The sequence below is a fragment of the Pseudonaja textilis genome, chromosome 2 (genome assembly GCF_049901715.1).
Source record: "Pseudonaja textilis isolate UNSWEBS1 chromosome 2, rPseTex1.2, whole genome shotgun sequence".
NCBI lineage: Eukaryota > Metazoa > Chordata > Lepidosauria > Squamata > Elapidae > Pseudonaja > Pseudonaja textilis.
In genome coordinates this window covers 231,632,766-231,660,314 of record NC_141991.1, presented here as the reverse complement: position 1 = coordinate 231,660,314, position 27,549 = coordinate 231,632,766, and the positions used below count along the sequence as shown (strand labels likewise).

Sequence of the window (27,549 nt, the reverse complement as noted above, 5' to 3'; positions counted from 1 at the left end):
AATAAGAGTTGAATGGATGTAATTAAAAGATATAAAGGTGTCATACTCCAATTAGTAACTACAGGAGAAAATTTGTTTAATGAGAAAAGATAATATGAAATTGAAACAGAACAGACAAAAGTATAAATATGATTTGAGATGAGATAATCAAAATAAAATTGAGAAAATTAAAAGAGAGGAAAAATTATATAGAAAATGTAGAATAATATAAGATATGGAACAGAACACAAAAAGGAACATGAAATTGAGTTTTGTGTCTGTATAAAGAAGTTCAACCTGGGACCATGCTATTTTCAAAAAATATGTTTTACTTGTATTTTGTGTGTGAAAACCCAAATAAAACTTTATTTTTTTAAAAAAGAAATGAATAAATGAAAATAAATTGGCACAACTTGCCGAGAAATAAACCAGCTAGCCACATTTAAGCTCAGTGTATTATTTGAATCCCGCAACGGAAAGTTTATGCTCAGCTAATCTATCTCATGTGCACATGATGCTGGGGTCCAGAAATTTAATGCTACAGTATTTGCCCTCTGTGTTGATATGCTCCGGCTAGATGCGCTTCTTTAAGAAGCGTCGAGGAGCTGCAGGAGAGGATGGGTCATTTATCTTGGAGATCGCGCCGTTCTCGAGACATCGGCCGATGGCAAGTTTCTTTTTGCTCCTGCTTTCAGATCACACCTGATCGCTGGTTCTCCGGAGAACAGTTACGGCTGCAGGATTTTATATTAAGCAGCGCTATTGCGAGAAGCAATCCAGGACAAACGTATCCCGCGCAGACAGAAGATGAGCGCATGGTTAATGTTGGCTCCGCTGAGGGCACGGGGGGGATTCCCTCTTCCAGCTGGAGTAAGCAGGAAAGGGGATTCCCTCTTTCAGAATGCTCGGAAGTTCGGGATTGTTCCGAGTGACGTCACAGGAGGGTGCTCGCGAGTTGGAGAATGAGGTGTTCGAAGCGCAGGGAAGGTCCGCGAAATTACGTTCCGGCCGGGCCTCTGAAAGCCAGCGGGCATCCTTGTTTATCCCTCTCCGGGCCGATGCCCTCGCCCTCCTCCCGCTAGGCCGCTCTCGGACGGGAACTCTCCAACGGTCAGCCTTCGCCCCTTTCCCGTCGCCTCTCCGGCTCGTGGCGGCGGCTGTGTACTGAAACTCTCGCGAGGTTTCAGCGCAGGCCACCGCTTTGCTGCGGCTCGGAGCGGCGCCATTTTGGGATGGACTGACTGGTGCGAGGAGAGCTGTGCGCGCGGCGGGCGAGAAGAAGCGGCGGCAAAAGGCGCTTTCAAATTCGGGGGTCCCGCTTTGTCTGGGAACTTTGCCGGTAGGTGGGAGACGCGCGTCTACCTCTCTCCTTGCTCGGCAGGCCGAGGGAAAAAGTAGCCTTGAAATGATGTTTGCGTCGGGAGGGGGGGGCGGCGGCTCTGGAAAGCGGTGAAGGGAAGGAAGGCAAGTCCCCAGGGAAGGCGGGGGCGTAGAGCTGGGTCAAAGTCCACCGGGGAGGCCAGAGCCTTTCCCCTGGGGAGCCGTTGCCGTCCCGAAGGCTCCCTCTCCGCCCGCCCGAAGCCGGAACGTTTGGCCTTTTTCGCCCCCTTCCTCTTCCTTCCGGGGCCCTCTGAACCCGAGGCGCGGCTCTCTTTGGCCTTAGCCTCGTTCGAAACGAACGTCCGAAAAGGGCTGGCGGAGAAAAGGGCCAGCAATTCCTTTTCCGCGTAAATTTTTAGGGAGCCAGGTGAGGAAACAAGGACTTGTGCCCTACTTTACCGGTGTCCAATTTTTTTTTGGGGGGGGGGGGCGGGTGGGCGGAGGAAGAAAACTGCGCTCTCTCCTGGGGTCCAGCAAGCGCAAGCGAAAGCGGGTGGGCCCCGGGTTTTCCCCGACGCTTCTTCCTTCTGTCCGGCATTTTAACTTTCGTTTGCTTCGTCGAGTTGCAACCCGATCCTTTTTGGACTTTTCACACGAAAAGTAAGCGAGCGGAGGAAGGGTCTCGGGCAAGTGTGCATCCCGCCCCCGCCCGATATCTTGCTATTGTTCGCTCCGGTTCTGTACTTTATTGGGTAAAAGAACTTGGATCCAAAGCCTCGTCCTTCCGGTTCTCCCGGGGCCTTCCTCCCGTGGTGGTGCTGCTGCTGCTGCTGCGTTTGTAGCCACGACTCTCACCGTGTGGGGAAGATCCTTCCCCCCACCCCCTTGGCTGCTGAATCCGGCACGCATGGATCCGTTTTCATGTGCCCTAAGTAGACCTGTCTTGTTCGCGGGGGGATTTGTTTGGATGTATTTTAATAACGCCTCACTTCTCGTTGTTATTTAGAAAAGAAACCTGACTTACGGCGTGTTTTGTCTCTTTCTTGTGCCTCTTCCATTTTAGGTAATTCTCTAGTTTTGAACGTCGAGGTTATTTTTCATTGCCTCCGATTAAATGAGGAAAAGCTTTTTCAATTGAAAAGGACAATATTTTTTTCCACCATGGAGTCGATCTGTTCGGTCACTTTCCACTTCGTGTTTTTCTGAAATCTTCAGAATTTAAAGCTTATGAACTTTTGAAAATTTTCCCCTTTTTGGTTGAAGACGCCTTGGATTAATTTTTTGTCCCTATGGAATGGATAATTATATAAACTTCTTAGGCTCTGCATATTTCTTTCAAAACTCTTATTTTTCAGTTCACTGAATTCAGGAAATATTGAGATTGACTTATTTTGCCAATTATATTTAGAAATTATATTAGCTTTTAATTCTTTTTTTTTTAGTTGTAGTTGATGGTAACTCCTTTCTAAATTTTTAGGAGGATTAATATTGCTGCTTGCAGTGAACCCTATTTCCTATATGAAGGCAATGGACTTTATTTTTCATTTGCATTTGCTTTTTATATAAAGAAGCATTATGGAAATATTGAGATAGCTGCTGTGTGCTCATGCCTGAATTAACTCTTAGAAATGCACCTCATTTTGGATGTGGAATTTGTTCTGTTCTTTATGTTTTAAAAAGGGTATTTATTTTTTTATAGAGCTGATGCTCATTATCGTGCAAAATACATGGAATAGGAAAGTGAAGAAAACTTTGTTTCAGAAAACAAACCACTGAAATCAGACTTGTTTGCTTCAAGAAATAACTTGGCAGAGTCCTTATATGTGAACAATGGGTAGCTGATTTTGGAGAGTCAGCTGTTTGCTACAGATGTAGTTTCATTAGGGAGCTCAGGATATTTCAAGGGAAGCAAAACTGGAAAACGAATTTGTGGGAAGTCGATGCCAATCTCTGCAGTACTCTTGGATTTTGTAAGTATCCAAATACTAATTTTTGTAGACTTTTAAGAACATTGAGGTTGCTTGCTTGTGCTACTACAGCAACTTTTCTTAGTTGGAGGAATAGTAATATTTGATATTAAATTGAATATTTAAATATGCAGCTTGATTAATGCATAAATGTTTGAAATCACACTGAATTTAAGTTGAATTTCTTATGTTTTAAATTTAAATAATGTTGGTGTTCAGAAATAAGGTGTTCATATTCGCATGTTCTGATCTTTGCCAACTTTTTTCAAATAGGAAACAGTTTTTACTGCTTTCTGTTTCCAACTTTTCCTTACACATGCATTTATATTGTGGCATATTAAAGCATATTATAGTGTCCTATAATGTCTAACCTGAGAAACAGGTTTAATAAAGCAAGTTATTGACATTGAAACTGGATGTTTGAAAGAGTGCAACTTTTTTTTAAAAAAAAAACTCAATTAAATGTGGCTGTTAAGGAAATTGTATTCTTAAGCTTTGTGTCTGCCTAGACTGTCACTGGGATGTAATAGTAATATTAGCACAGAAACGATTTTTATTAATCTGAAAAACTGAAGCAATTGTTAGGAAGTTTTCTGCTGCTATAATAGCTTTTGCCATTGCACTTGATCTACTGTTGAAAGCATCAATCTAGATGCATGTCTGAACTGTAGAAAAGCTTGTAGAGATCTGGAATCTTGAGAGGATGTTCATGATTATATATGAATATGTGTCTGAATATGCATTCAGGACATAGTTGCTGAATAGCTGTAAACTCATAGAAAAGAACTCTTGTTTATTTATAGATTATCCAATATTTGTTGCATTGCATTACAATATTTTCTAGCATGTTGTATGAGTTGTAAAACTTTAGTCAACAAAGATTTGCTATTAAAACCGTTTTTTGCTACCTATTTTAAATAGCATTACTGAGCCAACATGCAGAAACTTGGTTCCCTCCATAATGTTAGTATTTCATAGCCTCTTCACAATCTGGATTATATTAGTGATGGTTTCCAGAATCTGGCATTAAGGTTAATAATTGGTATTGCAAAGGACCAAAGGCAAGGTGTGGAATCTTGTTGTACAAAATAGAATTAGTTCTAATTAGAAATAGATTTTTTCTTAGATTTTAACTGGGCTTTCAGAAGTTCTGTATATTAATTAGATATTGCTGAGAGCTGATTAATAGTGATTGATACATTTGTATTTGGTTTGTATTTCTATTTAACAAAAAAGCTATACGTTTAATTAAGACCAGAGAGCACATGATTGTCTAATGCTTCAATGTTTTTAAATTTTGCAGGTTTATTTTCAACAGAATCCAGTACTACCTCATATAAGATGGATAAAGCAATCTAATTCAGAAGTAAGTACCATTTATTGCAGTTTGTATGGTTTTTACAGTTTCTCATTATAAATTACATATATTTAATAAATAAAACATACTTTGGGCTATTTAAACAGTAGTTTTAAGTAATATCTTATAGTTACCAATTTAATTACTTTAAAACCTTAAATCAGGTATTAAACCAAATAAATTTGTTTAGTGAGTACATAACATTTTTTACATTAAAAGATAAATGGAATTTAAGTTGGAATTTCTTTTTTACAATTTTCTATTTTCATGTATCTGTATTGCTCAAAGCATTCCTTTCCCTATATTTCTACTTCCTGACAAATAGGCAATCTAATTTGTGGGTCTTTGGTTTGGGATATTTATTATTTAGAATATTATATGTAATGCTCTGAAACATTTAAAGCAGCTGTATCTTTTCCCAGAGTCATTAAATACTTTGATGGATAGCTGTACAATCTAGAAAAACTAGCTGCTGGGGTGTTGCAGAAAGATTGACTTAAAGGACCAAGTGACCTTAGTTTTAATTAGAAGAAAAGGACATGCATATAGTTTTATGTGCAACTTAATAAATTAACCAAGTATATTTGGGGCCATGATCCAAAAATATATGTATATCCCTTTGCACATTGTATATCTCAATGCCCATTTGAAAATGCATCTCAAAATTTGAAACTGCATATTGCATTTTTAATTTTAAAAAAAAGATCAAATTCTTAGTGGAGCATTCAGAGGAAAAATATTTGTCATAGCATTATGACAAATTGTGGTATTTCCAAGTTCCATTTTTTCATTGTTCTAGAACTGAAATATTTGTATGTAAAATTTGTGGCATGCTATCTTACTAATTGCAGACAGTCCTTGCTTAATGTTAATTGGGACCAGAAACTGCCATTAAGCAATGCAGTCATAAATTGTGACTTGCAACTTTTTTGCTTGTGGGAAGCCAGCTGGGAAGATTGCAAATCATATTCATATGACTAGGTGCAATGACAATACAAGAAATGGTTTTAACTATCATTGGTTGTGCACCATTGTAGGTTTGAATGGTTGCTGAGTGAGTGTTTGATAAATGAGGACCACCTGTATGTGTCTTAGCATTTAAGCAAATGTAAAGAAAAATGTATACAAATTTATACAAAATCTTATCAGGGTCTTTTTCATTTAGTTCTGTTAGGATTCATGTTTATAAAGTTTTGTGGTAGCTGAAGCAAGAAGTAGAGAGTAAGAGAGTGTGAGAACACTATTTTTTCAGATATATATGCTGTTGCAATTAAGAGTAGAAAAATGGTAGAAATGAGTTGCAGTTCTTGTCAGTTGCAAATACAGTAACTTTTAATTCCATTAAAAAGATTATGTACACATTTTCCAGATCAAATCCTTTATTCTTCATGAATTCATTGTATAGCCTTAGGTTAGGTATCAGTACTGCCATCCCATCTGCAGTATTAGGGATAAGTCTCATCGTTTTTTCTAAAATGGCTGTGAAGATTATTAAGATAAATATTTTCAAAAGGTATAAAAACATCAAAAATCCAATATTTAATATTTTTATGACATTTCTATATTTTCTCCAGAATTCTTCAGAGAATCAGTGCTCTGTTAATAGAGTAGGAAACATGTTTTATCTTAAGTTTTATATACTAAGCTTAATTGCTTAGGAAGGATTTCAACTTGAGCTGTTTGCCCCAAAGTAGATTGTTACTACTTTGTTGTTGGGTTTTTAGGTGAGTTATGTCTCTATTGAAGTTTGTCTGTAGGCAATATAGCAACTTTTAAAGGAGGTTTTGTATGTGTAGGAGTGGGGGTTGGATTGAGAAAGACTAATTAGACATAAGATTATTTTTTTTAACAGCAGTAAGAATAAACCGATTTCAACAGATGGAGTGTTTTTGTATTTCTGAGTGACAATCTGCATTTATGAGATTATTCAATAGCTAAGTTAATGAAGAGGAAAAATTGTCCCCTGATGTCCCAAGGCTGTATGAAGCATGGTTTTTGTGACTTATATTCTTTAGCACAATTGCCAAAAATGGTTTATTTTAAATTATGAAGTAAAATATTGAAATAATGAAAATATAATCCCTAGATAGTCTTCATGTAGTTAGTTTTAGGATTAACAAATTTAGGAAATGGGTGGAGGAAATCTCCATTAAACCCTTTGTTTTTTCAAGTTCTGTTAAGTGCAAGACTTGGCTGCCACAAGATAGATACTGTGTGCTTTTACTTAGGTGATAAAACATATTTTTAGTGTGTGTGTTATTTATTTATTAAATTTATTTGCCGCCTGTGGGGTTATTTTGTATATATGCAACACAGTTGTAAATTGATAAACAAAATACCAGTAATAAAACCTTACCTAATCCTTAATGTGTTTAACATGAAATAAATATTACTTTGATATGGGTAGTTGTTAATTGTGAAAAAACAAAATAAATATGACAATTAGGTTGTTCTGGTCAACATCTGGGCAATAATTGCATGTTCCAACCTGGGTTGATCAGGGATCAGAGGTTTAATCTTCCGAGCTTTTGGAGTTGTGCTGGAACCTGTCATCAGGGGAACTTCTGTCTACCAGAATACGTGCTTTGGGTTTGCATCATATTTATGTGGAGCTGTCCTATTGTGTTGATGTCTGGTGATTGGCTGTTTTTTCTTTGTGCTTCCACATCATCAGGCTCCTAAATACCTGGTAGTAAATCACTTCTGTTGACTGGCAAGGGGCCCTGTTTCTCAGGTTTCAATCATTTCCCTGCCCGTCTTTTTAGCTGCATGGCCAACAACTTTAGTAGCTGCTAAATTGAATGTGTGTCTTTATTCATTGCAGTGAGAGACTACCAATGAGTTTGGGCCTTCTCACCTGACTGCTCACTTGTATTCTTGCAATCTGGAGGTCAAAGGGCCAATTCATGCAAGGGATCTTGGAGATTACATTAGAAGTATCTTCCACCTCCAAGTGATCTTTGCAGAACTTGTAGATGTTGGAAGCTGTATTGCACGGCTTCCTAAATGATTTTGATGTATGTCAGGATGTATCATATAGTTGGTGGTCTTCTTTTCTCTTTCTTGCGTGTTGCGCAGGCATCTTGTAATAAATGCTTGTGGGTACCCATTCTGTCTGAATTATCCATGTAGATAGATACTTTCTCTCCAGTTGTGTAGCTTTCTGGGTACTACAGTGAGTTTTCACCATACTATATAATGTTCTGATGCAACTCTTTTTGTGTGACAGTGGATGATTACTCTTGAAACTAAGAATGCATGGAGTGTTGGTAGCCTTGCGATAAACTGTGTTTTCAATAATTTTGTAATTATTTGGGTTTTGTTTCATTAATTTCCCATTAAAAAGAAATGATTTATTTAAAAAGTTCATTTTAGGTTACAGGTAAAGAACCTGATAGATTTGAATAGAATGACAGATCATCAGTTCAACTTCATAGAGTCTTTAAAATAGACACACAAACAATAGTCTAGTGGGGTAAACTATGAAATATATGAATGATGTGAGGTTTTATAACGAATTTAAAGGTCATCATTGAATTATTGTTATTCCTCACTGCCCTTTTCTCCCTGTTCTGCCCATTCAGGTCATGAGTGGTACCATACTATATTGTCAGTTCCCTGAGTTAGCAACCTATGATATTTGAGACGTGTATATAGTGCAACAAATATAGTACATTTGTTTAAATCAGGGGTGTCAAACTCGCGGCCTGCGGGCTGGATGTGTCATGCACTGGCCATGCCCGCTCTTGGTTTAGTGAAGGGGGAATAGTTGCAATATGTCATGTGATGACAATGGGTCGTTGTGAGTTTGACACCCCTAATTTAAATTTACTTTTAATGCTCAACTTACTTTCTGTAGAATGTGTATTAAATAACACCTAGTAATGTATATTATTTAACCGTGATGGCTATGTGGTTAAGGATGCTGAGCTTGTTAGCTGGAGAGCTGACAGCCTGTGTTTGAGACTCAAGCTCTGTGCAACAGCATGAGTTCTGTTACTTGCCTCACCTAACAGTTCCAAATCCTGCAAATGCAAGTACATTAATAGATACAACTTTTGGTGGGAAGGTAACCCATGCTGGCCACATGACCACGGAAAGGAGCCAAGAAATGGAGATGAGCACATGCCCTAGAGTTGGTCACAACTGACAGGGAAACCTTTATCTTAGCGATGTGCACATACTATTGTTGGAAGCACCAAAATGTTTGGATTATTTTTCTGGAGCGTGAAGATTTGGTTATTCCAATAATTAAATAATAAATATTCTTGGACAGCAAGCAGTATATAGATAGTTCTTGGTTAACAATAGTTCATTCAGTGACCAGTAGTGCTGCACAAATGGTAGCTATGCCTGGTTTATGAAGTTATGATTGTTGCAACACTCCCACAGTCATACAATCAACACTTGAGTGCTTCCACTTGCCCTTAAAGGGGCGCTTCAGCTCCTCTTACCGACTTATCTCTTCCCCATATGCTCCATTGCTGGCCTTGCTGCTCCCAGATGACCTCTGCCACTTTCTTCCACGCATCTGAAAGTGTGCCCAGCCTGGGCCTTCATGAAGCAAACTGTTAACAATATAATGGCTGCAAGAATCTAATTTCTGCAAGCTCTAAGAAAATAGTATGTTGATTCAGCACGGATTTATCAGGAATAATTCATCTAGATATATATATTTTAGATTGTACAAGGCATTGTGCCTTTCTTCAATTTTACATCACAAGAATATGGTGATTTACAGTAGATAAGACATAATAACTTAAAGTTATACAAAATGAGTTTTTGTGCTGAATTTAACTTGAATGGATCTTATTGGTCTTCTTTAGTGAGGTAATTTGGTCTAGTGGTTAAGACAGCAGGCAAGAAAGTTAATTTTAGTCCTAACTTAGTCAGTTGGGTGACTTTGGCCCAGTCACTCTCTTAGCCCAAACCACCTCACAGGTTTGTTATGGAGAAAATAGGAGGAGAAAGGTGTGTTGGATATGTTTTCTGCCTTGAGTGATTTGTGAAAAAGAAGGATGCAATGAATGAATGAATAAATAAATAATCACCATAATTACTGCATCAAACTGGTAGATTTTTTTTAATCCCGAAGGCTGGTGAACTGTATGAGAGGAGCAGCCACTCCTGCTGAGTGCTTTGCAGGAGTGGCGGTGAAACTAGTCTGTCCAATTATTATGCAAATATGCCATCTGTATCTGGGAGAGGAATGCCTTGGCTAGGAAGACGCTGGCTTACTTTGGCAGGAAAGTGTGGGTAGTAACATCCTAGTGATAAATCAGAGAGGAAAATACATTGGGAGATGGAAGGTGGGCCACTTTCAGGGTTGGTGTCTTAAATTGATTTGTGTTCCAGCCTCCTGGATTCTACCCAATATCTGGTCATGAGACCACCTGTGGCCCAAGCTTGTGTCTTGCTGTTTAATGCCTGGATGGTTTGTATTAAAGTTCGCCTCACGTAGGAGTTAATAATGAAACAGAGAGCTGCCCTGGTGTGTAAACTAAAGCATGGCTGGATATGGAAAAGAGGTTCCCCTTTGGACATAGCTCAGCCAGGTTTCAGGTGTCGCAGTGACCATGCATGATGTGGATAAAGCATGTTATCCCTCCCTCATGATCTGGTAATTCTGTGAACACTTAGAAATTTTCAGTGATTGCTCCTTACTACAGAATAGCTGGATTTGATTTGTCTATCTCAAGCATGTTATTGATCATACTGGATTTTGGAGGGAACACTAGGAACTTCTGGGGGTTTTGATAAACAATTTATCTGAGGCTTTAGCTGCTGTTTGGTATGTGAGGACAACTGTAGTCTCAGATCAGATTGCATCTTTGCATCCCTTCCTGTATACACGTAAGACCAAAATTGAGGCCAAAATAATTTTTTGCTGAGCAAGGCAATTGTTAAGTGAGTTCTGCCCTTTTTTGTGACTTTTTGCCATAGTTGTTAAATGAATCGCACAGTTGTTAAGTGAATCCAACTTTCTCCCATTAACTTTGCTTGTTGGAAGCCAGCTGGGAAGGTTACAAATGGTGATCACATGACCAAGGGACGGTGCAACTGTCATAAATACATGCCAGTTGCCCAGTGCCTGAATTTTGATCATGTGACCATGGGGATGCTGCAACGGATGCAAGTATGGAAAAATAAATTACTTTCTTCAGTGCTATTGTAACTTTGAATGCTCACTAAACAAATGGTTGTAAGTGAAGGACTATCAGTATTGACCTTGGAATACCTCCTGATTTTTAAGAGGAGTCTGGACATGAAGTGAGAGAAGAGGTGCCAAGAGTGCACCTGGTGGAAAGCAAAGAGCAAATCTGACTGAATACAGGTAAAGTGTTTATTAGGATTACCTTGTGGTGTTAATAGTAACAAAATGTTATTTTTCTGATCACTGCCAGTGGCCTGCTTAGGTTAACCTAGATCCTCTTGGGCAGGGGTCTCCAATCTCTGGTCCAAGGCCCAGATCTGGAAATGGTAGGTGAGCACATACATGATGCTGCATTTGTAAAAGTGGTGCATGTACATGAAACTACCCCTTCTCCCTGCTGTTGCTGCTGCCTCTGCCGGTCTGGTTGCGAAACACTGCTCTTGGGGAAAAGAGTCCAGAAGACATTTGCAGGTCTACTTTGAGCAGTATTTAGCAAATATGGTGCTTGGATCTGCTTTAAATGGATCTGGGTGTACAGATCCTAAGTTAATTAAAGTACTATCTGTCTGGGGAGGTTTTGAGTCAGTCTGAAGTCTGTCTGAAGAAGTAGCCAGAGTTCTCAGAATTGTGTGCTAGTTACGTTTGTTACATTGATGTTCCTACTAATTCATTAAGGCCATAGTGAAATGTGGAAGTGAGTGTAGCTGGACTGAGATAATGGTTATAGATAATCCTTATATGAAGGGCCAATCTTCTCAAAAAACCATTGCTCAACCTGGCAAGTAACTGGACACTTTGCATCCAGTTTCCAACCTTTGCTTTTTAAGGAAGGCTATAAAAGAGGTGGTCAGGCTGCAACTTCCAAGAGCTCTGAAGGATACAGATTGTGCAGACCCTTTTCGTTCATGATTCAGGCAAGGCCCTAGTATGGAGACAGCATTGATTTCCCTTGCAGATAACTTCTAAAGGCCTTGGGGTGGCTGTGTAGCTCAGTGCTAGCCTCTTTGGTTTCTTGGTGGCTTTTAATATGATGGATGGTGGTATCTGGCTTAGGCATGCTCATTTTCTCTTCATATTTTCTAGCAATATTGTAAAACTCACCAATTCCATACTATAATGTAAAAAATTTTTTAATGTTGAATTCTCAGTTCAAACTCCAATGTTTTTATTACATTGTATTAAATATTACTAAACCATGCGGTCTTCAGAGTATAGAGAGTTAACTTTAAGCTGTGAATGTTAAGGATATAGTATGCTTCTTAACAGAAAGGTGGTTCGATTCCTTTCTTGGAAGACCAGTTTACCAAATTGTGAGAATATGTTTTGATGTCCAGAATAACTGTAACTTAAAAGTAAATTTAATGCATAATTCAGTTCTGATTAGAAAACATTTTCTGGATTTAATATAGACTTTCACTTTTTCTATATATGAGGTCTTTATTTTAACTACATGGAATATTCTAATTTGAATAGATTCTTAGTATTGAATCAACTTATTTACAATTTTCATCAATAATGTATATTGCATTTATCATGGTTCCTAATATATATTCTTTGCTTAAAGCTTAATAGTGACTCCTAGTTTTTAAAAGTGATTTTTATAATTAATACATAATTAAAGGTATGTTGCAAAACTGTAAACATTATGACAGTTTAGATTTTTATTTAATTATTTGTACTTTACTATTTATAGTTAATTCTGGGATCGTTGGTATTCTCTGCTCTGAGTCCTTTTCACCAAGCAGTGCCATTTGATGGGACCCAGGAAACAGGCATCTATGTTGGGGCACTTTCCCTTGTGGAAGAGCCCCTCACCCCTTTGGCATTTGTAAGAAATTTGTCCTGTCAGTCATTGATGAAAAGAAACACAGTAATATATTGGTTAATGGTTGCTTATGTTTTATTTGGTTTTTAATAATTTTAATAATTATATTCATACTGCAGTTAATTCCTTAACATTAAAGTAGGTCAAAAGCTAAACATATATTTGCAGTTTTAACACAACTAGAACAGAGTCCATAGAACATAGTATTTATATTCCAGTTCAATTCGAGCATCTATATTTTTAGAAAAATAATTGTTTATTTTGCTCTTCATAATCATGTAGACCATTTTTTTTATAATCAGAGGGCCAGGATTGGTCTTTGATTAATGCACTGGTAGCTATATTGCAAATATAAAATTTGATTTAATTAAATTTTAAATTAAATGCTGTTAATAGTCACTTATACGAAATAAAGTATAATAAAGGTAAAACTCTGACTCATGAAATACATCTTGGTAGTATCTTTTGAAGGGACTCTTAACAGAAGTGTGTGAGAATTTTTATGCCAATATGTATAGTAACAAGACTGATAATAAAGATGGGGAGAAACTAGAGGTGGCTTTATTGGGGCATGGTTGAAAGAGCTTGCTATGTTTAATCTGGTTAAGATAAGTTTAATGGAATGCACAAGGTAAAGTTTTTTAAAAGTCTTGGGTACAATATGGACAATAAGAAAAAAGCAAAATGATCAGTTATACAGTTTTCTATATTCCTTTAATCTCAGAAACTTTTTGCAAGTCATAGGAAACTATATCAGAAAATATTGGAAGAAACTTCATTATCTAAAAAAAGGGAAAATAATAATGAAAATAATGTATATTTCCCAAACACATGGTATTGTAAAAATAAAATTATTAATTATTTGGCTTTGATTTGAGTTTACCTCTTCAAGAAATATAGGAGATAATGATGGGAATGTTGATTTAAATTCATCCGATGAAGCTAACATTTCTGATAGATAATACTACCTTTCTCCACTACCTGAGGTTTTATTTTACAACTTTCTCTAAGTCTTTTTTAGAAATGTCTTCTAGACATCCCAGCAGTTAACAGAATAATAGCAAGAAGGGGATCTCTTTTGTAAAACATTTCCATGGCACCATTATTACCTTTTAAAAAAAATCAAAAATTCAATATTTACATACACGGTGAGTTAATTTTGTGAGTTTGCTTGCTAGCAAATTTTATGAGTTTACCTGCAAGCAAATTTTATGTGACAGACTCAGGTAGCTGATTGCAGATAGATAGATCTCTAAGTAAATCTGTAATTCTGTGAGCAACTCAATCTGCCTGCCTGCTTTGCCTGCTTTTGGGTAAAAGTTGCTCTTTTTTATATAAAAAAAATTCAATATTTACATAAATGTTTATAATATTTACACACAAGCCATGCCCACCCAGTCACATGACCACAGAACCGGTTGTTAAGAAATTTGAACACCACCACCCCGACCTAGTTGGGGAGTTGGTATGTCATCCAATTAGGAATTGCTAAGAAATTTGCTTAGGTCCCTATCAGAAAGGGAAAGAAGGAACAGGGCAAGAATACATAAACAAATATGCTTCCAACTTTCTTCTCCAATTCACAAGTTGCAGTTTGTTTTGCCTTGATTTTTGAACTGATTTTTTAAAATGCTCCGAAGTGGGGGACCAAAATCAGTGATGCATTTACCGTATGGCATTATTTTTATTTCTTCTGTGATCAGAATTTTGAACCTTTCGTTATGCCCAAGTTAAGGTAAAGTCTCTGTTGAGTTGATTTCTACCCCTAGTATCTGTGGGCATATATTTCTCTTGTTAAAAATATGGAAGTGGTTTGATTATTACTTTTTGTTAAGTTTATATCTCACCTTTCCTGCAGGAATTCATGATGGATATTTTTGTGTTTTACTCACCCAATTTATGCTGCCAGGATTACCTTGTATTTATTTTATTAATTGTGAATAGCCTTGTTTTATTTATTAAAGTTATTTGCTGCTCATTTCATCACCGGTTATGCAATTAATACTGTGGTCACTACATGTTGAGTCAAAATAAGTCTCATTTTATTTGGTGATACTTAACTAGAAGAAGTGCAAATAATTATATTGAGAACTTCAGTATGAATGAAAGACGTTCTTCCATTTGCATAGTGGGAGGTTCTGATTAAAGCATTTGTACAGGAAACATTTTTCACTTTCAAACATCATCTTAGGATGCTAATATATATCTTCTAATTAGATAAAATGTGAATTTTGATAAATGTCAGTATTAAAATAGTTGACACTTAAAATTCTTTGTTAAAAATATGAGATTTCTGTTGTCCATTTAACATTCTTTTCTAAATATGCTATACAAAGTGTATTATATATTTGTATACTTTAGTTGTATTTCTAGTTTTTTAAAAAAAAATCTATTAAATTAATTGCCCCAGGATTAAAATATTCATACTTAAAAATGTATGACATTTGTTTGACAGGTATTGTCATGAGGTGTTGAAGCCTTGTTTCACTGATTGGAAGACTGGACCTAAATGGCGCAGCATGACTTTGCTCCAGCCTGGCTTAATTTTCCTACTCCACCACCATCATCAAAGGTTATTTGTGCTATTTATTAATGTAGGAAATTTTCCCTTTCCCTTTCTTTAGTTTACCTTGCAGTGGTAGGTGCTACAGCTATCTAGAACAGGATTTCAAGGAAGTATTGAGGGGCTGGATAAAGAAGGAATTTTTAACCCAGATATTTGGTGCAATGTGGGAATTCTGCCCATTGTAATTTTCTTTAAAGTCCCCTAAGATAAACAGCATAAAACTGCAATTAAAATGTTTCAGTGTTTTTTTCAAATATTTATCCTTACTTTTTTTTTTGTTTTTTGATATACATTTCAAAATAGGAACCTAGACTTCAATTCTTATTTTTTAATAATCTATTTTAACTACTATTTTGAATTTGGCTTCTTAGCATCACTTTTGTGGTGAACTGTATTCTTATTATAACTGAAATAAATGCTTCATATTTATTATTAATATTTCTTATAACTGTAAAACAAAAACATTATTTCTTTCACTGCAAAATTTCACTGGGTATGGAGGAATATAAGAAGCAAAATGGAAATAAGTTGAAAGACAATTTACATTGTACTTTGATTTTTAATTTTATGAATGCAGTTCACTTTTTGAGGTAAAATTCTATCTTGCTTTTATTAACAAAATAGAATACATGTGTACTTCCAAGCATCAAGTTTTTCCCACCTCACAATAGTCTGGAGAACTATAGTTTGAAATGTAATAAATCAATAAAACTAGTAGCAACTTTCTTTGCAGTATTGAGATTAATAGAACGCTAGCTCCATCAAGTGCTCAAAAGATAGATTGTATGTAGTATTAACATTGTTAGCAAATTTGAATAATACCACATCCTTGGCTATTATTAAACATTGTACAAAGGATTTAAGCAGAAAAATTGAGGAAGAATGATGATTGGGTTAGTTTTCTGTATAGGTTTCAGAATGCATGCTCATTACACTAGAAGACCTCCCTTTCAGCTTGGTTATTCTGAATATTTGAATGGATGTAGTATATATAGTATAGCTTTTTCTTCTTTAATGTGAGAATGTTTAAACGTTAAGGATGAGATTGCATTAGGGTGTAGTAGTTGGGTATTGAAACAAGATTATAGTCCTCTGCAAATTTACATAATAGTTTGTTAATCAGTTTGTATTTCTGATTCAAACAGCATATAATTTTTGTTTTCATCTTTAGTCATCACTGAATTTTGCAAAACATTCCAGCACCTTTTCATGGACAGAAAATCGTTATGAAGTTAATCGTAGACGGCATAACTCTTCTGATGGATTGGATCCTAGTTGTGGCCATTCAAATGGAGGTTTGTTTGTACTTTTTTGTCTTTGAATAAGGCATCAAAGTATTTTATTATTTACATAGAATCAACATTTAAGTAGATTTCCTTTGTAAATCATATATTTCCAATTACAATGGGATTATACAGATTCTTAAAAAATTGGTATGTAAATTTTAATTTATAGATAGAATAAAAATAAAAAATATTGTTAGCATATTTCTGAGTTCTCTGCAACACGTTAAAATCACTAGATACATTATGCTTATTATATTAGAGTTGTGTAAATGTCTTTACTGTTTCTTGTTCTTTCTGGAAACTTACATGTCATTGGGGAGATGTATATTGTCCAAAGACTCTTCATACAAGTTAAATAGAATCAGTTATTAAACTGAACTAGCTTAAAATGTTCAATTAACATGTTCCACATACATTTTCCTATAATAAACTTTGTGCGACATGGTATGTAATTTTGATTTTAATCTTTTAAATCTTATTCAAGGGCATTCAGGAAGAAAAGAAAGAAATGGTTGGCGTTCACAAGGCAGAAATGGAACAGAAAACTCAAACTATAGAGCAGGATATCATAATGGAGGTTCACGTGCTCGCACCAGGAGCTTTCAGTCTGGAAAAAGCCAAGGATCACAGGAAAACAAAGCATCTGAATGTGAGACTCTGAAAAAGACACGCAAGGAAGAACCCAAACAATTTGAAGCTGAAGATTTTGTAAGTTTATCATAGTGCATTCAGGTACTTCCAGAAGGAAACTATTCAGAACATTTCATGGAACTACTGTTGGTTTTTGATACTGGGAAGATTTTACAGGTAGTCCTTGACTTATGACAGGTCACTTAGTGACCATTCAATTTTATGACCGACTCCCCAAAAGCTGCTTACAATATGGTTTCAAAGTTAAGTTGCTGTAGCACCTCCGTAGTCATTCACTCTTACGACCGACTGCAGGAATGCTGCAATGCTTAACCCCCACCCCCAAATTCCACTCTGCAAGGTCCCTGCAGCTACTCAGCCAAAAGAGATCAGGCAGATGTAGCTGGGATGAAGCAACTGGGGCTTGCAAGCCTGCTTGTTTCTTCCCATACTGTAAGCAAAGGGAGAACAGGCCAGCTGGAGTTTGCAATCCTCCAGGTTTCTTCCTTGCCCAGGAACTTTCAGGATTCAACCTGCAAGTTCAGAAACACCCAACGTTCCTTCCTGTTTGTTTTTTTAAAGAAAACTTCTTGATGTTGCTGCCTTTTCTTAAATGCAAGCTGTCTTTATTTTAAGAGAATTCCAAAAAATACCCTTGGAAGTTGTGTTTTGTTGTCCAACCTCATTCTCAAGGAAATACTCCCCAATGGTTACCACTAATGATGCAAATGTTAATAGACCAAATGTTATTAAGTTATTAAATTCAGTGTGGTAATCCCATCCTGTGCTCATGTTTGATGTTTATCTTTCAGGCCAATATAAACCATTTAGATTATAGCCTCGCTATGATTATACTTTCCATCTGACTAGTATGGTTTACCAATTTCACTATCTCCTCTTATTGATTCAAGAGTTCTTTGATAATGCTTTTTGCAATCAAGAAAATGAGAATTCAACTCCAAGACAGTTTCTAATGGAATTTAAACTAATCAAGCTGTGGATTTGTTGTTTTAGCCATCCCTGAATCCTGAACATGAGAGGGAACCAAACCAGAATAAATCATTAGCTGAAGGTGTTTGGGGTAAGAACATTAGGATTGTTATTTTATAGTATACAACTGTATTAATTAATATTTCAGCAAGTGCATCTGCAGTAATATTTGTAACTTGGAATTTGGGATTGCAGTACTGCATTTAAAGTAAACATCATTGTACTGTGGTAGATATGTATGTATGCATATACCATGTTTCTCACAAAATAAGGCTGGGGCTTATTTTTTTTTCACCCCTGAAAAAACGTCTAGGCCTTTTTTGGAGGTGACTTAATTTCCTCCCCCACCTAGAGCGGCCCATATGCACTCCCCTCGTCGCGAGGCTGCTTCTATCAGCTGACGAAAGCTCCCTTGAAGGCAGAGTCCCTAGCCGCTTCGGGGCATGGCATGGCTACCCGTGTCCCCTCACCTTGAGGCAGTCTCTTTCGGATGATGGAAGCTCCCCAAGTGCAGTCACCAGCCACTCCGATCGGCCGGTAGAAGCGGCCTCGGGGCGAGCACGCACACTCCCTTCGCACACGCACACTTCCCTTGTTGCGAGGCCGCTTCTATCAGCCGACGAAAGCTCCCCGAAAGCAGTCCCCAGCTGCTTCGGGGCAAGGCGTGGTTGCCCGTGTTCCCTCGCCATTTGGCAGTCTCTTTCAGGCGATAGAAGCTCCCCAAGTGCAGTCACCAGCCACTCCTATTGGCCAGTAGAAGCAGCCTCGGGGTGAGCGCACACCCACACACTCCCCTCGCCGCGAGACCGTTTCTATTGGCTGATCAAAGTGACTGGTGACTGCACTTGGGGATCTTCCATTGCCCGAAAGAGACTGCCTAAAGGTGAGGGAACACGGGTAACCATGCCTTGTCCCGAAGTGGCTGGGGATTCTGCCTTCAAGGGAGCTTTCGTCTGCCGATAGAAGCGGCCTCGTGGCAAGAGGAGTGTGTGTGCGCGCTCGCCCTGAGGCCGCTTCTACCAGCTGATCGAATTGGCTGGTGACTGCACTTGGGGAGTTTCCATCGCCCGAAAGAGACTGCCTCAAGGCATGCCATGCCCCGAAGCGGCTAGGGACTCTGCCTTCAAGGGAGCTTTCGTCGGCCGATAGAAGCAGCCTCGCGGGGCACCCCTAAAGGCAAGTTTTCTTCCCACCACCCCCCGCCCTTCTCCCCCATTTCTCTTCACCTTGTGTAGTTCTAACGAACGATGTGAGAAATGGCGGGGAAACACATGGATTAAATAGGCCTAAATTTTGGGGCGGGGCTTAATTTGACCTCATGTGTAGAAATCATGCTGGGCCTTCCTATTGGTGGAGGCCGTATTGTTGGAGAAACACGGTATATCTTAGGATTTCCAGGCTTTTTCCTTAGTGCTTGGGAGCCTTTGAGAATGTTCTTCGGGGTCTTTAAAAATTAAATCCATTTTGGGCTTATACTTTTTTTGTCTCAATAACTGTTCTTCCTTAGTTTATTTTGCATCGCTTTCAGTTTGTGTTGCAGGGCTGCTCTCCATGCTAATTCTCATTAATGATTTGGATTTTTTTTTCTTTTGAATATTTCTGCATACATTAGTTTCCAAGATTATCGTGATCTTCTTGTTTCTGAGTAAACATTTTGGTTCCTGATCTGTTGGGGCTCAATATTTGGAGGAGAATTATTATGTACTGTGTTTTTAGACACAGCTCTTGCTGTGTCTAAGTCTAAACAATGTATCACGAGTATCAGTGAATGCCTTACCTAAAGCATTTCAGCAACTGTATACAAATAGTCTTCTACAACCATTCATTTAGTGACTGTGCAAAGTTACTGAAAAAAGTGACATATGACCATTTTTCACACTTAAAACCATTACAATATACTCATGGTCACGCAATCAAAGTTAAGATGCTTGGCAGGTGGCATATATTTATGACGGTTGCAGTAACCCGGGGTCGTGCAATCAAGTTTTTGCAACCTTCTGACAAGCAAAGTTAATGAGGAAGCCAGATTCATTTAACAGCTGTTTAGTAACTTAACAACTGCACGATTCACTTAACAGCCGTGGCAGGAAGGATAAAATGGGGCAAAACTGACTTAACTCTCTTGCTTAGCAATGAAAATTTTGTTCTCAGTTGTGATTGCATGTTGAGGACTACCTGTACATGAGGACTACTGTATTTCTGATTTAAATGTAGCCCTGATCTAGAATGACATTTATTCTTTTGTGTCTTTGTAGAATACCCTCTAAATCCTAAATCTAGATCTCCACGAATGCTGATTATTAAAAAGGGCAATACAAAAGATTTGCAGATATCTGGATTCCCTGTGGGAGGAAATATTCATTCATCACAGTTGGTTGGGAATGGAACTGGCCTGAATGTCTATAAAGGTTTAGTTCCTAAACCTGTTATTCCACCAGCAAAGGTAAGATGTGAAAATATTGTACGTAAATGAAAATAAAAAGCAGATAAAAGTACATCATCTCCACTTTTTTAAACTAGAGCTATCAGTTTTATCACAGAGAAGGGAGTTCATTCTCATACCTGGAAATCACTCTCCCTTGCATGAAAAGTAAAGAATGAGAGTGGGGCAGAATGGTGGTGGAGAAACAGAGGTTCTGCTAGAAAGGAAATGTGGATAATAAATCTGGATGGAACAATAACAGATGGGTAAGAGTGGGAGAGAAGAAGCCCTGTTTAAATATTGCAAAATGCATTTGGTTCACCAGGCAAATGTCCCCTGCGCTCTCATGCGATGGCTAAATTGTGATGCTTAGGCTCAAAGGCATCTCTGCTTCTCCATCTTTGGTACTGTATGGTTAGTCTTTGACTTAGGATGGTAATTGAGCCCACAGTTTTGGTCATAGGTCTTGATAGTAATCAAGTAAAGGAAGTAAAGGCCATGTTCCATGTTTGTGGGGCACCGCAAATAGCTATAAATGCAGGTGAATAGCTGAATGCCCAAAATGCAGTCATGTGACCAAGGGGGAAAGGTGAATGCTGTAACTTTCAAATCTGGATCATAGATTCCATTTCCGGCATCTGTTGTAACTTTGAACATTTGCTAGGCTGCTGGATATAACTTGAGAGCCATCTGCAGTCATTTCTACTTTTGCAAATCCACTGTTTTCCCAGTGAATGTAAGAAGACATACATACTTCACAAGCAGTATGGGTGAGCTTGGGGGATACCTTTCTACTGAAAAGTATAAGTAAGCTTGAAAAGTGGATATCTTAGGGACTTTTCTTGCAATTTTGATCTTAACTTTGTAACAGTACTGTAATATGAAATTGCTTGTATTAACTTAATTTTACTCAATTGTGCATATTACAGGGATGTCCGCAATTCATTGCTGTCTTTTCCTTTTATTTCTTCCTCAGTATAGGGACTTTCCCTCGTCTTTGGTGTTTTAAAATACAAGTATATTATAATGTAAATAAACATAAAGGACAAGTTATTATTGGATAGTTTAAGTTATTTTATCAACCTGAGCACAAAAATATTCTATTTTGATATGTTTAGATCACACAGTGGAAAAGCCAAACAAAAGAGAACAAAACTGGGCCTTCATTTCCTCATGACTCTGCATATGGTAGTGGAAATTTTAGTGCTTTAAAAACTACTGCCAAGCCTGTTGGATCACAAAAGTCAGTGAAAGAGGTACTTTTTTTGTCAAAATATGTCTCCATGACAATTTTGAAAAATTAAATGGAAGATCTGAAACATGAATCTGAATCTATGCTACCTAAAATGCCATTGATTAAACAAGAACAAGAACTTTTTTGCCACTCATTACATTTTTTCTTCTCTTTAGTGTAATCGGTCAAATTCCTTATCTCCAGTTGATAAACTTGGTCAGCCTCGTTTAACCAAATTAACACGAACACGCTCTGATAAGAAGAGTGAATTTTTGAAGATGTTAAAACGGGATCCAGTAGAAGAACATGATGAAAACTGTGTTGATCAAGAGAAGGTACAGCAAGTTGTGCAGGCAATATGTTTGTTAATCCAGTACTTATTTTTCTGTCATTGTAAGGAACTTAGGTGCCTAACAGTGTTTATTACGCGATAAGCACATAATAAAAAAGCATAATGAAATTGCTTTTTCGCATAATAAAACGTTAAACCAGAATATAAACTGAAGAGAATAGCATCAATTAAAAAATAGCCCAGTTAAATGTTAGGGAATAAAAAGATAATGTGTGCATAATATCAGTAATTAATTAATTGTTATAGTCCATTGCACATCTTTGTGGTAGTGAGTCCAGTTGAACGTAGTGAGACTTCTGAATAAATATGCATAGGATTTATATAATAATGGGTATGTTAATTAGCAGAATATATGTGATTTTATTAAATCAGTTAAATTCTAGCCTTTAGCTCAGGGACCCCTGAGTTTTGACAGCATGTTGTAAGTATTCATAAGGGTTGGGAAAACAAGCAGTAGTACTGCTTAGTTTTGTCCTTTTTTCTGTGCTGATAAGCATACTTCTAAGAAAGCTTATGTGTTCAGAGTTCTTTTGTACATAAAAACAATGAAAAATGTAAAGAGCTAAAGAGAGAAAAATGGAAAAATAAAAGCAAATAGGTTAGCACACGTGCTTGCTATGTTGCTGATCCTACATCATATATTTGCGATACTGTACAGTTTTTTTTTTTAAAAAAAGGAGGCTCCATTTGCTTATGTACTTTATAGAGCCCCCTTAGAAAATAGAGTTTCCTTTAAAAACTCTGCAGTATCACCAGAATTGAACCTGTTGCAAAATAGGAGGAATTTGCCAGGAGGCTGACTGTGTAAGAAACTGATCCTTTCGGGGCCTAGTTGCTTCCCTTAACAGCTGAAAAAACAGAAAAGTAAGTTGTGTACTGCTGTGCCCTAAGCACATTTGAATCCTGCAAGTCCTTGGGTGGGATATCCCCTTCCTTGCCAGAGTTTCCAAACTCTGTTTGCCCTGATCTCCCTTTGCTTGCTGGGTGGGAAAGGAAGCGGAAGGACAGTAGGGACCCCAGCGAGAAGCGGAGCACACAATGCCTTAGCGTTGCGAGGGGATAGCATTGCGAGGACTGAGACAGGCAAGCATGGGCCTGTGCAGGCTTCTCAAGGCCTCTCCCACCACCGAGTCACCCTGTGCTTCATTTAATAATTCTCCTGTTTGTTTTAACGTTTGCAACAGGAAGAGCACGGAATGGGGTCATTATGTGCAACTATTTCACTTAACAACTGTTGTGACATGCAACCATAATGGGAAGGCTCCATTACATTCATTTTTCAAGGACAACCTTTAACCTAGTTTTTGGATATAGATGTAAAAACAGTTAAAACGATTAGATAATTGCTGTACATTCAGTGTCGGGATTGTGTGGCAGAAAGCTCTTTGTATGGATACATTACATTCACCTAAAAAGTGGGGAAGATGCTTTTGACTTGGTATGGGTCTGATTCATTAATGTTTATTGAACATGGACTTTCCTGGGATCGCAGTTGTGCAAGACCAGGAAAAGGCACCATTTCTTTAAAATGCTGCTGTAATGTACAACAAGGACACGTATGTTGGGTCTAAAGCACTTTCCCATGTCCATTTCTAATATCTACACATTCCTGGGGACAAAGTTTAGCCTTTCCTAATTTTGGCATTTTCCAAATGTATGAACTTATCTACAACTTACTGTTTGTAAATCTTTTTTTTTTCTTTTTGGAATTTACTCAGATATGTGACTTCTTTAACAGGATGATGATGATGATGATGATGAATTTAATTTACATAACAGCAACAGTGGCCACCAAGGGAGGGATGTAAACCGGAATTTTGAAAATGACAGTCCTCAGCAAATGATCCAGTCTTCAGCATTTCCACAGACTGATGTCCTTTCGAGTTCACTTGAGGCAGAACATCGGTAAGTATTTTGGTTTTATTAAAATAATTGTATTCACTGCCAGAAGAAAAAGCTATATGTGGACCATTTATTCGAATAATTCATCTTTAAATTGTTATTTTGGTTGGTTATTTGATTTTGTAAAAAATTCAAGATAAATTATATGATCAAAATAAGAACAGGAATCTGCATTTTTCTTAATTCTGAGCTAAATCCCTGATGTGCAGTTCAATCTACTGATGGATTACTCTGCCCAAAGGTGCTTTTTCAACAGGCAACTGGACTTTGTTTTTCTTTGAAGATGTTTCACTTTTCATCCAAGAAACTTCTTCAGCTTTTACTGGGTGGTGGAAAGTGGAAGGATTTCAATTCCTTGCAGACAGCTGGTCATCTGCATTCTTTTAGAGAGTAGTTGAGGCCACTTGGAGGTTTATCTGTGTTCTCAGGGTCACCTGAATAGTGCAAATGGGCATGGAGCCTTCTTGGAACTACTGAAGATAGAGGATGTCGTATCCCTCCCCCTTCCATTCCCCACCATCCAGTCAGAGCTGAAGAAGCTTCTTGCGTGGAAAGCGAAAGATCTTCAAATAAAAAAGCTAAGAAAGTCCAGTTGCCTCTTGAAAAAGCACCTTTGGGACAAACCATGACCTGCATGATTGAGAATCTCCATAGATGGACTGCTCTGTAGAAATAGAGCAGTAGGAGAGGTTTCCTGCCTTCTGTAATCTGACTTTGAAAAAAAAAAACTATGGTGAAATGGTTATAAAAGTATAAATATTTCTGAACCTTATATTTAACATGAGGGAGGGAATATCAAGCCAGAGAGGTAGATGCACTTTTTCTACAGGTTCATGAATTTCTGAGAATTTTTTCCAACTCAAAAAGTCTTGCAAATAAATGATATAAATGTCCTTCTTTCACATAACTAAATTGTGTCTACGGATCATTGTGGAGTTTATAGTGGCTTCTTATGCCTATACATATGCCCCCTTGAGCTTCTTACTAAAAAGGCAGGACATAAATCTAATGAAGAATATTGACCCTTCTCCCTTTTTTAAAAGGTTGTTAAAGGAAATGGGTTGGCAGGAAGACAGTGAAAACGATGACACTTGTGCGCCACTAACTGAAGATGAAATGAGAGAATTTCAGATCATCAGTGAACAGGTAAGATGAATTGGCACAAATGTGTTCAGAGTGAATCATTTTATAGAGCAAAGTATATAGATCAGGATATCTAGTTGTTCCTAAAGTAATTTCTGTATCCTATTGTTGATGTAATATTTCAAGATTTCAAAAGCCAATGAAGCTTGACCCATTAAATTTTCCACGTCTCATTGTGAAATTCTGGAAGGGTTTACACACATGCTGAATTACATTTTGGCAACACATGGGCAAGTAGAAAACCCCGAGAAAGCTGTTGACTTGCCCTTTCTTTGAAATAAACCAGGATTCTAGATCTCATCCTGCTTATGTTTTGGTACGTGGATCAGGATAACTAATTTTAAATACTAGTTAATTGCTAAATAAACCAATTTCACACCAGAGAGGGAGAAACCAAGTTTCATATTACAGCAAATCAATAATGGGCAATATTTTAGTACTCTGAGGATTCCCCCTAAAATGCAAAGAAGTCTTAAATGGCTTTTCAAGATGCAGAGTAATTTTTTAAGTGTTCACAATCCTTTTACAAGGAAATACAATCATTGTTTTGAAATGCAAAATAGTAGTTGAGCCTCTCAATTATTCAGTATGGTGGCTAATATTCCATTTTTTGCTCTGCCATTCTCCCCCCCCCCGCCCAACTTTAGTAGCAGTTAACTGACTTATCTCACTAGGCTTTCTCTAATACCTATCACATGTTAAGTTAATGATATCAATGGAGATTATTGTATTTGTGATGATAAACATAGAAATGAAAATGAAAACCTGATATCTAAGTAAGCTTATGTAGCTGTCTGTCCTCCAACATAACCAAGTCTTTTTACCTATAGGTTGTTCATTTAATGATTATCCACTTAATAACCACAGTAAAATGTCTCATTTTATGACCTCATTGATATACAACAGAAATATCAGTCCCAATTGTAGTCTTAAGTCGGGGACTACCTGTATTCAAATACTTCAATTACAATCTACTCCCATCCCATCTCCCCCCAAAATAAAATAAAAAAATCTGGTCTGATTGGGACTCAGTCAGAATTTATATCCACTCTGAGGTTTCCTTTTGGTTCGTTAAACTTGAGGTTATCCTTACATATTTCAACTGTTGCCCTTCCTACAAGACTGGAAGAAGATTAGTGATTATCATTTTCTTACTTGAAGGAGGTTTTTTTTTTCAATTTTGTACACTAGAAGGTTATTTAATTACTATTTCCAGCTCTTAAATGAAAAAATTCTCACCAAATCCTGGCTTACTGTGCAATAATCAACCAAAAACGTCTCACAATCAGGAGGCTGTGAGTTCAATCCTAGATAGACACTAATATTTGGAATAAACTCTCCTGCTCGAGCAGGGGGTTGGACTAGATGACCTCCAAGGTCCCTTCCAACTCTGTTATTCTATGTCTATGTCTAAAAGAGTCAGATGCTCAAAATTAAAAACAGAAACTATCTTCTGTATTATTAAAAATATATAAAGCTAAGTTTTGCTGACAAGTATAAAACCCAAAAAATCAAGATTCTTTGTCATTTTAAGACTGCTAATTCTGTTTGTTTTCTATTTCAGTTGCAAAAAAATGGCCTCAGAAAAAATTGCATTCTAAAAAATGGTCTCATCTGTGACTTCAAGTTCAATCCCTGGAAAAACAGCACTTTCAGAGCAATGCTTGAGAATGAAGATACAGAGACAAGCAGCAGTGACACATCAGATGATGATGCGTGAAGTGTTGAAGATTTGTGCTGCATCTCATGCAATTTAAGAAATGTTGAAAAAGGAGGACGATACTCTTATGATAATGATATGCACCAGTAGAAGGAGGATCTTTGGGACTCCTCATAAAGGAATCTAAGATTGTTATGCTAATGAGCTGTGTTGAACCTGATTTTTAATTTCTTTGTAAATGGATGTTGTAGAAATGAGAACTTTTTTCCACATTGCCTTTCTTCATCACTGCAGCATTTCTCAGACTAGCAATGTGATAGTGTAAGAGAATGAGATTTTCTCATTTAATAATAAAAAGATTATGTAATATTTGGCAAAGTTTTGTCTTAAAACTGCAGGTGTAAGGGATAAAATGGCAGCTTGACTCAGTATGCTGCTCACTGAGGCAGATTTATTTTACAATGGAAATTTTGAGTGTTCACTTTGTGCACAGACAGTATACTGAGAAGCATGTCTTCTAACAAGAGTGCACAAAAACATCTATTTCCTGAACTGTTACAGTTCTACTTCTTGAAACAAAGCAGTGATTCTCTAGCAGTTTATTCTATATAGTAATTATGAAAAGACTTGCTTCAGTTCCAAATTTTATGGAAGTGGTGTAAATCAAAAGCTTTATTTGGATGCTGCAAGACCCAGGAATCTGGATCCTACAAAATTGGTTCTGATCCTTGTGGGGAAAATAAATATTATTTTGATAAATTA

General features: G+C 37.3%; 1 protein-coding gene across 5 annotated transcripts; it reads left to right on the top strand.

The window, feature by feature from the left end:
- The first annotated feature begins 1,203 nt into the window (after positions 1 to 1,203).
- On the top strand, positions 1,204 to 27,549 carry GPBP1 (GC-rich promoter binding protein 1). 5 transcript variants are annotated; one of them, XM_087927260.1, is made up of 13 exons: positions 1,204 to 1,318; positions 2,999 to 3,269; positions 4,570 to 4,632; positions 15,058 to 15,174; positions 16,340 to 16,463; positions 16,939 to 17,162; positions 18,099 to 18,165; positions 20,330 to 20,517; positions 21,615 to 21,752; positions 21,907 to 22,065; positions 23,821 to 23,987; positions 25,028 to 25,130; positions 26,692 to 27,549. In XM_087927260.1, the coding sequence occupies exons 4-13, from the start codon at positions 15,112 to 15,114 to the stop codon at positions 26,845 to 26,847; spliced, it is 1,389 nt and encodes a 462-aa protein (XP_087783386.1). In that variant the 5' UTR covers positions 1,204 to 1,318; positions 2,999 to 3,269; positions 4,570 to 4,632; positions 15,058 to 15,111; the 3' UTR covers positions 26,848 to 27,549. The 5 variants fall into 5 exon arrangements, with proteins under 5 accessions (XP_087783386.1, XP_026572675.1, XP_087783389.1 ...); XM_026716890.2 differs by having other exon boundaries at positions 2,363 to 3,269; XM_087927263.1 differs by having other exon boundaries at positions 2,363 to 3,269; positions 21,907 to 22,066; positions 23,825 to 23,987.

Bases quoted from the DNA above. Each gene is read 5' to 3' on its own strand.
- GPBP1 (XM_087927260.1), top strand. From the start codon at position 15,112: ATGGCGCAGCATGACTTTGCTCCAGCCTGGCTTAATTTTCCTACTCCA. The intron at 20,518-21,614 runs GTAAGATGTGAA...TGATATGTTTAG, and splicing joins CTGTTATTCCACCAGCAAAG to ATCACACAGTGGAAAAGCCA. The intron at 21,753-21,906 runs GTACTTTTTTTG...TCTTCTCTTTAG, and splicing joins CACAAAAGTCAGTGAAAGAG to TGTAATCGGTCAAATTCCTT.